This window comes from Phoenix dactylifera, chromosome 2 (assembly GCF_009389715.1).
Source record: "Phoenix dactylifera cultivar Barhee BC4 chromosome 2, palm_55x_up_171113_PBpolish2nd_filt_p, whole genome shotgun sequence".
In the NCBI taxonomy this organism is placed as follows: Eukaryota; Viridiplantae; Streptophyta; class Magnoliopsida; order Arecales; family Arecaceae; genus Phoenix; species Phoenix dactylifera.
This window is the reverse complement of record NC_052393.1, coordinates 5546862-5561783: the sequence shown is the minus strand read 5'-3', so window position 1 is coordinate 5561783 and position 14922 is coordinate 5546862. Positions and strand designations below refer to the sequence as shown.

The 14922-nt window shown below is 37.1% G+C and overlaps 1 protein-coding gene across 4 annotated transcripts; it reads left to right on the top strand.

Moving 5' to 3' along the window:
• The first annotated feature begins 9454 nt into the window (after positions 1-9454).
• LOC103714598 (probable transcription factor KAN2) lies at positions 9455-14379 on the top strand. 4 transcript variants are annotated; one of them, XM_039118630.1, is made up of 6 exons: positions 9455-10311; positions 10473-10549; positions 11540-11585; positions 11724-11835; positions 13374-13437; positions 13770-14379. In XM_039118630.1, the coding sequence occupies exons 1-6, from the start codon at positions 9723-9725 to the stop codon at positions 13878-13880; spliced, it is 999 nt and encodes a 332-aa protein (XP_038974558.1). In that variant the 5' UTR covers positions 9455-9722; the 3' UTR covers positions 13881-14379. The 4 variants fall into 4 exon arrangements, with proteins under 4 accessions (XP_038974558.1, XP_038974551.1, XP_038974546.1 ...); XM_039118623.1 differs by having other exon boundaries at positions 9456-10311; positions 13371-13437; XM_039118618.1 differs by having other exon boundaries at positions 9458-10311; positions 11706-11835.
• Positions 14380-14922: the final 543 nt, after the last annotated feature.

The window sequence follows — 14922 nt, the reverse complement described above, 5'->3', positions numbered from 1 at the left end:
ATGGGTCAATCCTAGAATCTAATGCTTTGGTAGGTCCAATCCGAAAAAGCTTCTAAGATTTAGGTGCTCAAATGTTAAAACGCTATGCCTCGCCTGCATAACAAAGTTGGGAGAAGCTGTCTCCAAGATTATATAAGTAATAAGTTGGGTAATCGAACACGCATGAACTTTCTTTCAGCGTATATTTGATGGAACTACTGTAGGAGATCAAGAGATGTATCAAGAACGAGGGTCCTATGCTGCAAACTATAAGCAGAATAGGATACTCCAAGAAGCAATCAAGTCTAACCCACTAGGATAAGTGTCAAGCCAATAAGCTTTCCTGATGCAGCATAAAGAAAGCTTTCAAAAGAAGGTCCGTATACCAAACTGCCCTTTTCCAATGCTCAAATCGGCTTGGGCATGGTTCACAATTACTTACATGTTATATGTCTATCAAAAGCCTCTGAAATGCTCATTCATTGATGACACTGGCTTCATTCCGCAGGGTCTACCCCATGTTTTGTATTCTGATCGGTCATGGTGTACTGCCATCCGAGTATAGTGAGGCGCTGGTGTACCAAAAAAAATAAAATAAATGAGGCTCCTTCAAGTGAAGCGGTAGGCTGAAATACATTGTAACGGTAATATGGTAACAAAAGAGAACAACGGCTTTTCCCCGTGATTGGTGCCTTGGTTCGTCCTTGGAGGTGGTCACAAGTTTGAGGCATGTCATGTACGATTTATTGATGGCATACATATGAAAAGTTTTATGGAAGGCAAAGCTGCACCGGCTTTTCCACCCCCCACACACGAGAGAACAACCAAGAAAAATAAACAAAAGAAAGAGAGGAAAGAAGAAAGAAAGAAGATCGGAGGAATCTGTTATGCATCAGATGCTAAACCTAGTCAAATAGGTAGGGCTCTGTCCAGTCTAATTTCACTGTGCCCAAGTGCCTCTCTAGATAGGTTAAATAGCAAGCTTCGTTTTGAATTCCAGAAATTTGGTATGGAGTATCGCCACCGATCCCTGAACCATTTCTTATGTGGCAGTTCAGTATTGGTGGAATAAATTCATGGAAAAAAAAAAAGAGTTTGTCCCATCAAAACCATCCTGCGCATGGAATCTAGTTGATGTGTCCATAGAACCATGAAGGATTCACCATTTCAAAGGAGATGAGGTACACCACAAAACCTTAGTAGCTTCTTTCCCTCAAAGCCAGAGACTGGGGTTTGATCCATGTTTTGGAGTGGGTATAGGATAGTGGGTGAGGATTATTCCCTGGTCTGAAAAAAATTAAAGGAGATGGGGTACTTATCACTGCTTACAATTCTAAATGTCTGTCACTATAGCAAAATATAAATTGTCCTCCACGATGGATTGCTTGCTTGCTTCCCCTTCCTTGCCATGGTTGCAGTTTGTCTCCACATGATTACGTTCCAATATTTTACACCCAAAGGAACAAAAGCTACCCCAAATTATATCATACAAACTATAATTTTCTTTCATCCAGTATTGCTGTGTGGCATCTGCTACCTTGGATAGGTGCAAATTACAATAATTGGAGCAAAAATACAATAGAAAAATAAGAATTCTCTTCTAGGTGACAATACTTTAGGCTGCGGTGTGGAAATCTCACCACCTTTTTAAGGAGATTCAAGCTTTTTGCAGTTGGCAGCCCACAAACTAGTGCAGCAGACCTTTTGGGCTTGTCCCCTCCAAGCTGGATCATCGTATGGCTCAGAACCAGCCCTGCACAAAAGGTAAAAGTTGAGCTTAAAGCTTCACCAAGAAGAGAACATCTTTTCTTGGCTAGAGAACTTTCAAATTTGTTTATAAGTTATATATGTTAGAGGCTAATTTTAAGAGATCTTTTTATAGGTTCATGGAGCTTTTCCAAGTTAATATGGTCCATTATTAGCCCATTATTAGCCAAAGTAATAGGCGAGTGGAGTGAGAGGGTGATAAATTTTTTATGTTATATAAAAAAAAATAATTAGGCCTTTAACACATGAGTAGAGAGTAGTGGGAGAATGTGAAAAAAATATTTCATTGCAAAAACAATAGAAAACTTCATGAGTAATGGTGTCAAAATAAGGAACTCCTATCCATCCACATTCCTCCTGCTATCTCAAAATTTATTAAAAAATTATCTTTGATTTTAATATTACAAGGTACCAACACCTTGTTCTGTCGTAACATAAAAGGTTATTTAGAAATCATGTTGTAGATGCGACTGTGCTAATTACAAAGGAGATAAAGCATTTGTATCTACAAAGTCCAAGGTATCCAAAGATCTATCTTACACCTCATTTTTTTTTTTTTTAAAGAAGATTAAGTAAAACTTTCTTTTCAGACCCTTCCCCTCATCGGATTCAAGATCTAATGATAATTAGTTAGTCAGAACGCTCCATGAAATGATCAAATTGCGGTTGGAGCTACTGCATCACTTAAATTCAATTTTATAATTTAGAATTTCAAGTCATAAGTAGTGGATAGGTTGCCAATCTCGTAGAAGACGGTTTGCGTATGAGAGTGGGAGGACCTCTTTTTAAAAGACCGCACCGAACTCTTAACAAGGGGAAAATTTGCGTGATCATGTTGAGTTGGATTCTAGTTGGGGAAGGTGACGAGATTAAAAAGAATGAATGATGTTGAAGAAATATTAGATAAAAATTTATGTTAAAGCATTTGTTTTCATGATTCTCATGAACAATTTATCACATTTCACATGGTCTGGCCTTTCCTAAAGAATGGAGGCTAGCTCTAAATATTTTAGCTTAACTTGACAAAGCCTCGGTGAAAGATTCTTCTCGGATTTCACTTAGGACAGTGTCTCTAGAAACAAATTATATCAAGAGCCTATTTGGATGATTGGGTTCAAAGTCCTATAAAACTCGTTGGTCGAACTAGTGCAACCAGCGAGAATATAGGATTAAAGAATAGGCTAGGCCTATATTTATAAATACTCAAAATTAGAAGAAAATAATTTTTTCTCACTATAGGTTTCGAACTTATCTACTCCGAAGCTACTTCTAGATATTTATAAATATAAGTCTAGCCCAGCTTGTAATTCTATGTTTTTGCTGTTTGTAATGGCCCAATAGACGAATTTTATAAGATTTAAGTCCAATCATCTGAACAGACTCTAAATGGGCGTAGAATTTCTGGCCATATACTTTCTTTCCCTACCTGGATATCCTGGACTCGGCATCATCCAGGGCTCCAATTCTCACCACCTTATGAGGAGGTTGACGTTGATGGATCTCCCATAATAAGGTCCCATTGATGGCATGAAGCACAAAGACACGCACAAAGTGCAAGACTCTAATGTCATGTCATTAAGCTCGTGAGGGAGTAGGAGGATTTCTCTCCGAGACATCACTTTAACATCTATTGTCTTTTCTCCATGGGGATCCCCATTCTAATGTCATGGACTCATCATCGATGGAACCCTTGGGGTTTGGAGGAAAATTTCCTCCATGTACTATAAGATATGTAAATGCCCTAGATATGTGTGTAGGTTGAGGGCATTAGAAAGGGTCCTTGCAAAGCGAGAATAGAGCTATGGTTTCAGATGTAGGTCTTATAGAAGTGAGAATAGAGCAAAAGGTTTCAGGTCTTGGAGAACGGTGGGTGGGTTTTTTTAACCTTTTTAGCTAGTGGCAATTTTTGACTACTGGTTATATGAAGGCCCGTGTAGGTTAAACGCATGATCGAAAGTTGCACTAAATCCAAAGTACCCCACCAAGAAGCATTTAAGGCTACGTGGTCTCTTCTCTATGAGCATAGCACTCTCTTGTATCTATTGGTATGCCACTGTTGGTGACCCTGAATCCATGCATGTGATGTTGGGAAACTTAATCCAAGTGAAAGAAAACAGGAGAAATAGCCCATAGATCTCTCTAGTGACATGACTCTGAAATTGGATATGTGAGCTCAAATTTGCTTTGGAGTTTTTTTTTTTGAGTTTTTTTGGCATAAATACCTTCCTAAATGTTGAATTTTGCATGAATACCCTTTCAAAATTAATATTTACATGTATACCCTCGTAAATACTTGTTTTGCTATTCTATTATTTTTTTATTTTTGTTTTTGCATATGTACCCATACTATCTAATGACGTTAAAAAATTAACGATTTCAAATTAAAATGACTAAAATACTCTTAATGATTAAGTATGCAAATCTCGATAGCAGAAAAAGAAGATAGGGACAATATGGTAATTTTAAAATTTTATTTTATTTTTAATTAATATAAATATGAATTTTTTTAACACCATTAGAACAACCGTTATATTACGAGCATTTGTACAATAACAGAGTTTTACGAGAGTAAATGTGCAAATATCAATTTTGAAAGGATATTCATATAAAATCTGATATTTAGAAGGATATTCATACAATAAACTCTTTTTTTTTTTGCTTTTTGCTTAGCAAGGCAGGGAAATAAAAGGAGAACACCAGAATAACCCAAAACGTTCAATTCTCTTCTTTATATAATATATATATAAAAGAGAGCCCTTGACTCAAATGGCAGTGCTCATACGAGATTAATGTGAACAGCTGATATACCACTAAGAGAGAGAAAGAGAGAGAGATAATTGAACAAAGCCAAATCTGATTCCTTAGGATAACGAAGAGAACAAGAACCAAAGCAAAATATTAAACTTGTTTAAAATAAAGCATCTCATGCTACCTTGCGTCAGGGTTAAACATGCAAGTGTAGGATACTGTTTTAACCTAGGGACTTAGAAATGCAATTTCCACATCGATACCAGGAGAATCAATGGACAAATGTACTGGATTGATGGAATTGAACGTTGCACCAATCTCATTATGCCTCACCGAAGAAAGAGGGAATTAAATTGCGTAGAAGCAAGCCATGTACCATATGATGTGGACCGCCAACCACGTAATCTCATAGTTGATGTACGGAAAACTTGCCGACATACACTGTTCTTGTAATCTGTGCCATGAATCTGGTCAGGCCATCTTCAAATTTTGATACATCGGAGGTCCAGATTGTAACTTCTTACAAAATTTTCAGGCATCATATCCGCATATATGGCTGATAGCAATGCATTACCTGTCGAATATTCATGCCATATAATTGCTTGCGTATCCCAAAAGATACATGTATTATAGGTGAAACCGATAGGCTGCCATGCATTGATTCCATTGGATAAAGCAGGAAGGTTCTTGGTGGGGTTGGGACCAGACACATTGGTCCACCATATGATCTTAAGATCCAGGACCTACACTATTTGTATTAGTAGAAGAAGAAGAAAAAGAAGAATTATTTAGAGAATGATCGCAACAATATAAACACTAAGATATAACAGTGATTATTCTTCTTCATAAAAAAATATTATGGACTCGTTTGGTTCGCCGGAAGAGTTTTTTTTTCAATGAAATATTTATTTTTTCTGAGAATCTAATTCCTTAAAATATGATGCATCGAAAAATAATATTTGGCATGTTTGATTGACCATAAAAATTGGGCTTATGTTTGGCCGAGTGCCTAAGCATCTGCTTTCTTGAAAAAATTGTGTGAAATATTTATTATATCTTTAATAAAGAAAAAAACTTTATTCATAAATTTTGACGGCTTAAGAGTAGTTTAGGGGAAAAAAAAGATATCCAAATTTTCAACTAGGAAGAACGTAGTTTTTTCATGTTCCTTAATAACCTCCAGCATCCAAGTATAAGCCATGCAAAGACATGAATTACATATAAGACCTAGTAAACTTTTCTAGCATATAAATTTGGTAGCATAGAATTATAAACTGCAGTTGAATCAAATTAAGGCCTGAGATATCTATATATGTACGTACATGTGCATGTTGAAATGTGATTCAAAAGGCAGACTTCGTCTATGTTCTTAGCTCAACTAAGTCAGATGTTTCTTTGCTTATGTGTTATGTTAGTTTTCATATATTTCCCATTTTTGCTTTTGTGTCCTGTTAATGTCCCATTTTTCTTGTATTTAGGGGAGAAATTGAAGGATTCTACTAAACGAACATTCGTATAGTTGTTAGCCAACTTACAGGGACATTCGGTCAATGAATAAGATCATCAAGGCATCAAGGTTTTTCCACCAAAACTTCCCTCCATTACTTGTCTAGTTTGTGCTGTTTCCGCTCTGTTCTCACTGTAGAGACAGAGCTTAGCTCCTCTCTTTTCATAGATGGTACCTTTTCCCAACAAACCTTTGGCATCAGAGCTGCGTTTGGGTTACGCCTAGGTGAAGGAGTGCAGGGGGTTGAATCCCATGGCTGCCAAGTTTAAAAGTTTATTCTACACCCCCCAGTCTTTGTTTAAAAGCTTAGCTCCTCTCTTTTCATAGTATTATTCTACACCCCCCAGTCTTTGTTTAAAAGTTTGTGAGACAGACATCATGGCTGCCAAGTTCAATGAGTATTTCTAAACCTTTGAGTCCCATCTTCGAAGGTGAATGCTATGAATTTTGGAGCATTAAAATGAAAGTTTTAGTCATGTCTTAAGACCTACGAGATTTGGTTGAGAATGGATATGCAAATCCAGATGACAAGGGAAGATTAAGAGAGAGCAGAAAGAACAACGCGCAGGCAATGTTCTTCATTCAGCAAGCTGTCCATGAGACAGTTTTCTCAAAAATTGTAGCAGCAATTACCTCGAAGGAAGCTTGGATGATATTGCAAAGGGAGTTCCATGGCTTGTTGAAATTAATTACTATGAAACTTTGATCCCTTTGTCGAGAGTTTGAAATATCACTCATTGAAAAAGAAATGAATCAATTCAAGTGTTTTTATCTAGACTTACTACTATTGTCAGTCAGATGAAGTCATATGGTGAAAAGCTTTTTGATCAAACTGTAGTTGAGAAGGTTTTGAGGGGTTCAACTCCAAAATTAGATCATGTAGCCGTCGCAATTGAGGAGTCTAAAGATTTGTCTGCCTTTTTGTTTGATGAACTAATGGGTTTTCTGCAAGCTCATAAAGCTAGATCTAATGAAAGTTGTAGATGTCGAAGAAAAGACATTTCAGGTCAAGGTGAAGCACATCCTCTAAGAAATACTAGCTAGTTCACATGATCAGCAGGAAGAGGACATGGTAGAGGTGCATATAATGGAAGAGGTTGTGGCATTTATGCTATGGACATTTAAATATCAATGACCTGATATTGTTGAATCTAAAAGGTATGCATGGTTGTTGTACTGTCCGAGATTGATTCTCTAGATGATGCATGTGAAGGTTGCATGTATAGGAAGCAATGTAGAAAGCTATTTCCTGTCATGAAGTCATGGAGGGTTGCTCCACTTGAATCAATAAATGCTGATTTGTGTGGGCCTATGAGGACTGAGTCCTTTGGTAGGAGATGGTATTTTTTGTTATTTACTGATGATTACAACAGCATGAGTTGGATGCATTTTTTGCAGTACAAATCTGAAACTCTTGAAGCTTTTTAAAAATTTCAAAATGTCTATTGAAAAAATACCATTGGATTGAAGTATCATATTGATGGGAGCATACAAAAGTATAAAGCACAACCATCGGAGAAAAATGAAATACTGTATTGAAGCATAGAAAAGTATAAAGCATGTAAATACTATATTGAAGCTTCACGAATAAAATATAAAGATAATGAAACAAAATGAAATCGATAAATTAGAAAATAAAGATTTACATCATTATTATCTAATACATAGCTTTTATTTAATAGGTAGAGAAAAAAGAAATAAAATTATAGCTTTTATTTGTGCATGCGCCTACATACATGAAGAAGTACTTTGGGATGATCTCTTTCGTAGATATTTAATACGAATTTGCTAATACAGGCACTAGTTTTTCTAATAAGAGAGGAAATATACTGGCCGGGAATGTAGAAAGATTTAGGAAGAATTATTTTATATTCTTCATATAGATTTACTAGTGAAAATATACTATTGTTCAAAAAATATAGTCATAAATATCAATAAAAGTGGTAGGTACCTTTTATAAGTCAGAATATAGATTCAGTAAAAGACAAAAAAAATATTGTGAAACGAAGTATAGTACGAAGAAATGGAAGAATGTGGGACAAAAAGCTTTTACAGTAAGCCATAAAAATAGGGACAAATATATCTAGTAAATAAATATAGAATGTTAATATTTTAGTGGGAGGATATTAATAAATATTCTCTCTTGAGGCATGCCGGCCAATTGCTGGCTAATCCAAGGCTTTATACAATAAGATTAATATGTAATTAGATTATTAATTTTTCATTTAATGATGTGGTATATTGAATAAATCTTTCTTCAGATAAATATTAAACAGGAGGCTACTTTAAGAAGTGTTTCCAACCTAGAAGCTTTAAAAGCTAATACATTTTGAGTAGAAGAGGCGAAGATCTAGAATTTTATATATTGAATTCTATCTGTGTTATTATAAGAAACTTAAAGATTATTAATTTTTAGAACAAGCTGTATCGATGTTGTAGAATCTTTTAACATTTTTGCCGCTATACATTAAGCTAGTCTCCTTTCCTTTTCCTCCAAAAAAGCAAAGAGCCTTTAGTTTCTGTTATGATGAAAGAAATGTATATATTTCATATAGAGATTTATTGGAAGAATGCAATTATAATTGATGAAATAATGCCCATGGGCTTGACACCAAGCTTTGTATAATTTCCTTGTAAAGCATATCATACCAATTTTATTCAAGGCAAGCGCCGCCGCTGCTACGACAGATATACTTCAAACTTTATATTATCAAACAAATGATTTGCATGCTTAAAGTTCAGTAAAATAATTTTTTTCCATATTAATTATAATTTCTCTTCTTCCAATAGAAAAAAATTAGGAAATAGAATTGTAATTTTTCCACTACACATGAAAAAGGACAGCGACCAAGTTAATCTTCAAAACTGGAGCATCAAACAAAAGGTTTGAAGCTAGTCATATAAACTATAAGGTGATTTTCAGAAAACTAAAACTGGGCAACCACCTGTAAGGGCAATTTCACACGAGATGATACGAAGGTGAGAAGCTCAAAGTTCGTATGAGATGAATATCTCCATATCGGCACATAGACAGGACGTTACAAGCAAATAAATGTGTGTGTAGAGTTGAAAAAGCGAGGGCTTCCAACTTTCCATTCCATCGATTGGGACAGTAAATGGTGAAGAAGAATAAAAGCCAGAGAGAGAAAAAGAGAAGGCTATGGAGTGGAACCTAGGCTACAGAAGTTAGAAGGGACACGTACGGGGGTTGTGGGGAAATAAAAGTATAATAAGTAGACAAATGTAAGACCAGCAGCACAGGTTGAAATTGAATGAAAAGCTGGAGGTAAACCTTAATGGCCGGAGAGACTTGTCCACAAGTTTAAGGACTCACTAAAATTAAATTCCCTTTCCCAGTAAGAATAAAAAAAAATGCGAAAGGAGTGCAAGGGAATCGAAGCCGCATTCAGTTTATTCTCTCTCTAAGCCAAGCCACCCAAGTGTCATCCTCTTACACATCCTCCCTCCCCACCCAACCACTAGAAACAGGCAAGAACCCACCGCAACTTTCACTACACACTGTACGCTCTTTTTACCACCCCATCCTTCCCTCACCTTTCACACAACTCCTATTCCACTCCACCCATGGACACAACTATGCTCATTTCTCACATCATGGGAGGCCAGTATGAGTAGGAGGAGGAGGAGGAGGAGGAGCAGGAGCAGTACTATTGCTTGAATAAGGAGGAGGAGGCAGGAGGAGGAAGAGAAGGGTGAAGAAATGGAGCTTTTCCCGGCGCAACCTGACTTATCTCTGCAAATTAGTCCCCCAGACAGCAAGCCGGCATCAAGCTGGAGCAGAAGTGATGAGGGCCGGGATTTTGGGTTTTGGAGGAGAGCCATGGACTCCGCTAGCAGCAGCATCAAGAGCAGCACCTCCCCTTCGACGCAGAAGGCCGACACCGGTGGCTTTGACCTCTCCTTGGCAAACCCAAGTGTCGTCTCCAGCACCAACAACACCAGCCACCTTCCTCACCAGTACCAATATTTCCATCTGCATCACCACCAAAAATTCCTACATGACGGGTATCGCCAAGATCTTGGTGGTATGAGACCTATAAGAGGAATTCCGGTGTACTACAACCCTCCTTCCTTTTCTTTCCTCCACAACCAGCAGCACCACCAGCATTTATGTGGCTCATCTTCCACTGCTTCTTCGATCCACTACACGGCGCAAGGCATGCCGAGGTCGCCGCGGCTTTTGCCGCGGTTCCCTGCAAAGCGAGGCATGAGAGCGCCGAGGATGCGGTGGACGACCAACCTCCATGCGCGCTTCGTCCATGCAGTTGAGTTGTTGGGAGGGCATGAAAGTATGAATCGCCTTGGTGCCTTTTTTTTTTAATTTTTCTGTCTTCGTTTTCTTCTTCTTTTTTCTTTTTGAATCATCAGTTTTATATGAGGGCATAATTCACTTTGTGTGAATTGATCTGATCTTGGTTTCTGGTTATTTGTTGCGCTCTCTGGATCTTAGGGGCCACGCCAAAGTCTGTTCTTGAGCTCATGGATGTCAAAGATCTCACTTTAGCTCATGTGAAGTCCCATTTACAGGTGAGGAATTCTCTCTGGGTCTCGAGTACTCTCAGTTGGGTTTTCAGTATTGAGGTTGCAGAAAATTTTTAGCTGTTCTCTCCTCTCTTCTTTCTCCTCCATCGTTTGGTCTACTCTTGTTTCTTTAACACTTGTGCTTTTTTTCTTCACTTGGGAAGCTTGAGCTCATAATCATATATTCAAGCAAGGGAACATCATATATTGATTCATGATGGGTTTTTTTTTTTTTTTTAAAGAATGATCCAAGATAAATTTTAGATATTATACTTGAGGGAGGAAGATGGATCTTCAAAATTTTTAGAGAAAAAATCATTTCAACTCAAAATTTTCTTGCTCTCTTTTCCTATCATCTTCACTCCTAGCTTGCAGTATCAAAAAGCCTCCTCTCCTATTGGCTAGGCTCTCTCTCTCTCTCTCTGTGTGTGTGGATATTTGTAAGTTCTGCAAGTTTCTAGCAGCTTTTGCTTGAGCTGCAGAAAGCATGCCACTAAAAGCATGGGAGAAAAGCAAAATACTGAGAAAATCAATGTAGGGAGATTCAATTCTAAAGAAAAAAAAATATGAAGTACAATGTACCATCATTTCTCCATAATTTTCTCTTCTTAGGGTTGCATATGGTGGCTGATATTACAATAATGAATGTAGAAATGCACAGTCGATATCTGTTCTTCTGAAACTATGTAATATTTATACTTCTAATGAAATTGGGGGAAGCAATTTGCTTCCTCCATTACCCTTCAAAAAACAAAGAAGAATGTAGAAATGCATGAATAAATGGGAAATTTTGCAGAGAAATAAATATTTTACTTTATATCTTAATTCAAAAACTACGATGAGCGGGTAATTTATTCATAAGCATCCTATATTTCATCCATACTAAAATGATATGCATTATAGAACAAGAATACGCATATATTGGACAACTTCAGCAATCTTCCATGTAATTGTTTTATTTAGTGATTCATGGTACATTTATATGTATGGTTGCAGATGTATCGGACTGTGAAGACTACTGATAGACCAGCCACTTCTTCTGGTAATGCTGATTTGTTTCTTCCAATTGTTTTTATCATTTGTCTATCATTTTGTTTTTATTGCTGGAGGGAGAGCTTTCCAGGATTCTAATTTTTATAATAGCAATGATTGCTTATCCCAGACCAAACTGAACCTATAGAAATTTCTGATGACAACTTGCTCAATATCCGTGGATCAGAAGCCTCAGTTCAGCATGTCAGGTCGGGTGGTAGTCATAGCACCTGTTCTGGCCTTTGGAACAATACTTCGAGGTGATAACTTACTGTTTCTTGCTTTATTTTTTTTTTTCCTATCCAGTTATTTTTAATGAAGATTACTGTTCCCAAAGATTTCTTCATTGTATAAGAAGAGATTTTTTTTTTTTTTTGGAGAGAGGGGGGGTGAGTAATAGACCTATTCCATTATCCCAAAAGACTTCTTAGTTGGTTGATAACAAATAACTGATAAGAAGAAGTAATTTATATCTCATGGACATTGTGAGAAACTAGTTACTTCTTTTGGTTACTCAATGGTCAAAAAGAGATAAAATATCCTTCTCAAAAAAAAAGAAGAACTCAACTGGTGATTCAATAGCTTTTTAAGTTACACTACTGCTAGTTTCCTGACATGAAATGAGAAATAAAAAATTTTAATCTAATTCTTGATTCTTGTTTCTTGCGATGGAAGACCCAATTCTTGATTGCTATTGTAGCTACTCAACTAGTGTTTCTAGTGCACATGCTCCCATTTATTTCCCATTGAAAGAAGGATAAATTTTTAAGTAGGTTCAATGTCTGAGCCTTCAGGTGGGCCTGAGATTTAAAATATTATGAAAAAGGATTTGCTATGCGTAAAAGAACTAGAACCTTTCTCCATTTTTGATTCTTCTTGTATGCAATCTTGTTCTGTTTATATTTCTTCCTTTACGAAGTGAAACATGGACATACTGTTCGAGCTTGCTTCCGTCCTCACGAGTTTTCTGCCGTAGATTTTTTTCTACTCGATCTATTTATCGGTAAAATTGAGAATGACACATAAAAATACCTTCTTATTGTATTTGTTTTTCTTCTTCCCCGGGTTTCATTTTTCTCCAATGTAAGAATAAAGTCTAAGCCCTTGCCATTGACATCATGAAAAATTAGACTCAGTTAATTGAGAATTGAGCAATTTACTGCATGGTAAAGGGTATTGCCCTAGCAATGACAGAATTAAAAATGTGGTTCCAGGAATATCAACTACAGAAGCCTAGCTAGATCCATAGCCCAATCTACTTTAGGCAGATAAAAGTCCCTCCCTTCATTCCCTTTCTTTCTATAATACCAATATCCATCCAAGAGGTCACAAAAAGCACCAGAGATTATGGCTTTGTTCCATTTGTCCGGCATGAGGTCATCGTCGAACCACCAAGATATGGTGCAATGATCTCCACAAGTAGTTTAAGAAAGACCAGGGGAGCCAATCTATATCTCCCACTTCAAGAAACAGACCCACTTGAAAAATCTACGTCAAAAGGTACAGCTTTCACTTTGGGATTTTGCGGGTACCAAAGGCTAGCAGAAGGGGGACCCCCCATGAGGTTGAAGCCTTGGTGCAAAAGCTAAGCCTTTTGAAACTTCCCTGCTGTTTCTCTTCAGGGCAATGGGCAATCACATGGGAATTCGACTTTAATTCAATGGGTACTGTTGATAAAGCTAGCAATTCATGACAAGCTAATAGTGAAAGATGGCTTTCTTTTTCCCAGTATACTCTTTTCTTGCATGGATTTCCACTGATGGAAAAAATATTCCCTCCATGATGGTTCCTGCAGCAGGGAGGGCAGCTGGTTTCATGGCAAGCCAAAGGATTCCACCACTGGGAGCATTAACTCTTTCGAGGTACTCATTTCAACCCATCACTCATGATTATAGACTGTTATCTCTGTAACCACCATGACATAAACAATGTTATGCGAATAATTACTTCTTCAGACAACATAATTACACCATCTTTTATCAACTAAAGCTAAGAAACTTATATGAGATCTTTGACACCCACATACAGTTGCTTTTTGATAGTGATCACTCCCCCTGAGAATAGCTATTTTATGCTCGATCCTGCGTTAAAAAGAAAAGGAAGGAATAATTTGCTTTTGATCGTATCGTCAGCATTGTAGCTACCCCAATAGTCAGATCAAAGGATTGACATGGAAGCACTTTTTGTGGTGCAGGACATGCAATCCAAAAGCTTCGAGATGGTATCGGATTTGAACTCATCGTGCATCTCGGAGATGAGCACAAAGAAGCCCAATCTCGAGTTCACCTTGGGGAGGCCGCATTGACTCTTTGAGCTCTCATCCTCATATCATATGATCAACTAGGAGGAGATCAAATGATCGGGTGCCCACAAGAGAATCAAGAAAAAGAAAAAGAGAGAAAGACAAGGAGACCATTGAGGCAGAAAGCAGAAGAAAAAGGAGACAATGAGAGTAAAAAAGCATATATGAAAGCTGAGAGATCTCAAAGGCTATGTTCTACGTAAATATGGGATGTGTTTATTGCTTCGAGATGTAAAGAGTGAGAAGAGAGGGTCTCCTTTTACTATCACAAAGGCATAAAGCACTGAAGGTATGGGGCTTTTTCATTCTCCTGCATGGGCACGTGCTTCGCTTTGTAGTTTTCCAACAAAGAGAGAAAAGAAAAGGAAGGGACTATGACATTGATCACTAGAATATTATATATAATGTCATGCAATCAAACTCGAAGGCAATTCCTATAGATTATCCAATCCAGAATTCACTCAGATCTTAATTAATTGAGAAATACAGTGTTTGTAGAGCTTGGTATGAGGAATAAGTTTCCTCTTTGCTGAGCTGATATTTGCATGTGTGTGCATGCACAAACACGTGCATGTGTGTGCCCCCCTGCACACGTGTGTTATTAACTTCTCTAGGTAATGCCTTAAGACAATTGGATGGCCTAAGATACATGAATGGAAATTGTAAGAAAGGATATGGAGAAGTTGACAATGACAAAAGTTTGGATTTTTAAAAGAAATAACTGGGAAAAGGAATGTTATAAAGTTGGCCGCAAATCAATTCAGATATAGAATATCTTGCTTTTGAAAAGAATTTATGAAAACAGTGATGGTCTTGATGGCTGATGTTGCTCCTAGGAATCAAGCATTCAGAAAGTTGACCTGGATGTTCTGGAAGGATCAATATAAAAACGAATGCACAAAGAAAAGCATCATCCACATCTACCTGACCATGTTGATATATATATGACTTTCTTTTTTTATTTTTCCATTTTTTTTAAAAAAAAAGAGTTTCTCCTTTATCAAGTGATATGATCTTTAATGATAGGGTGCCAAGTGGCTAAATT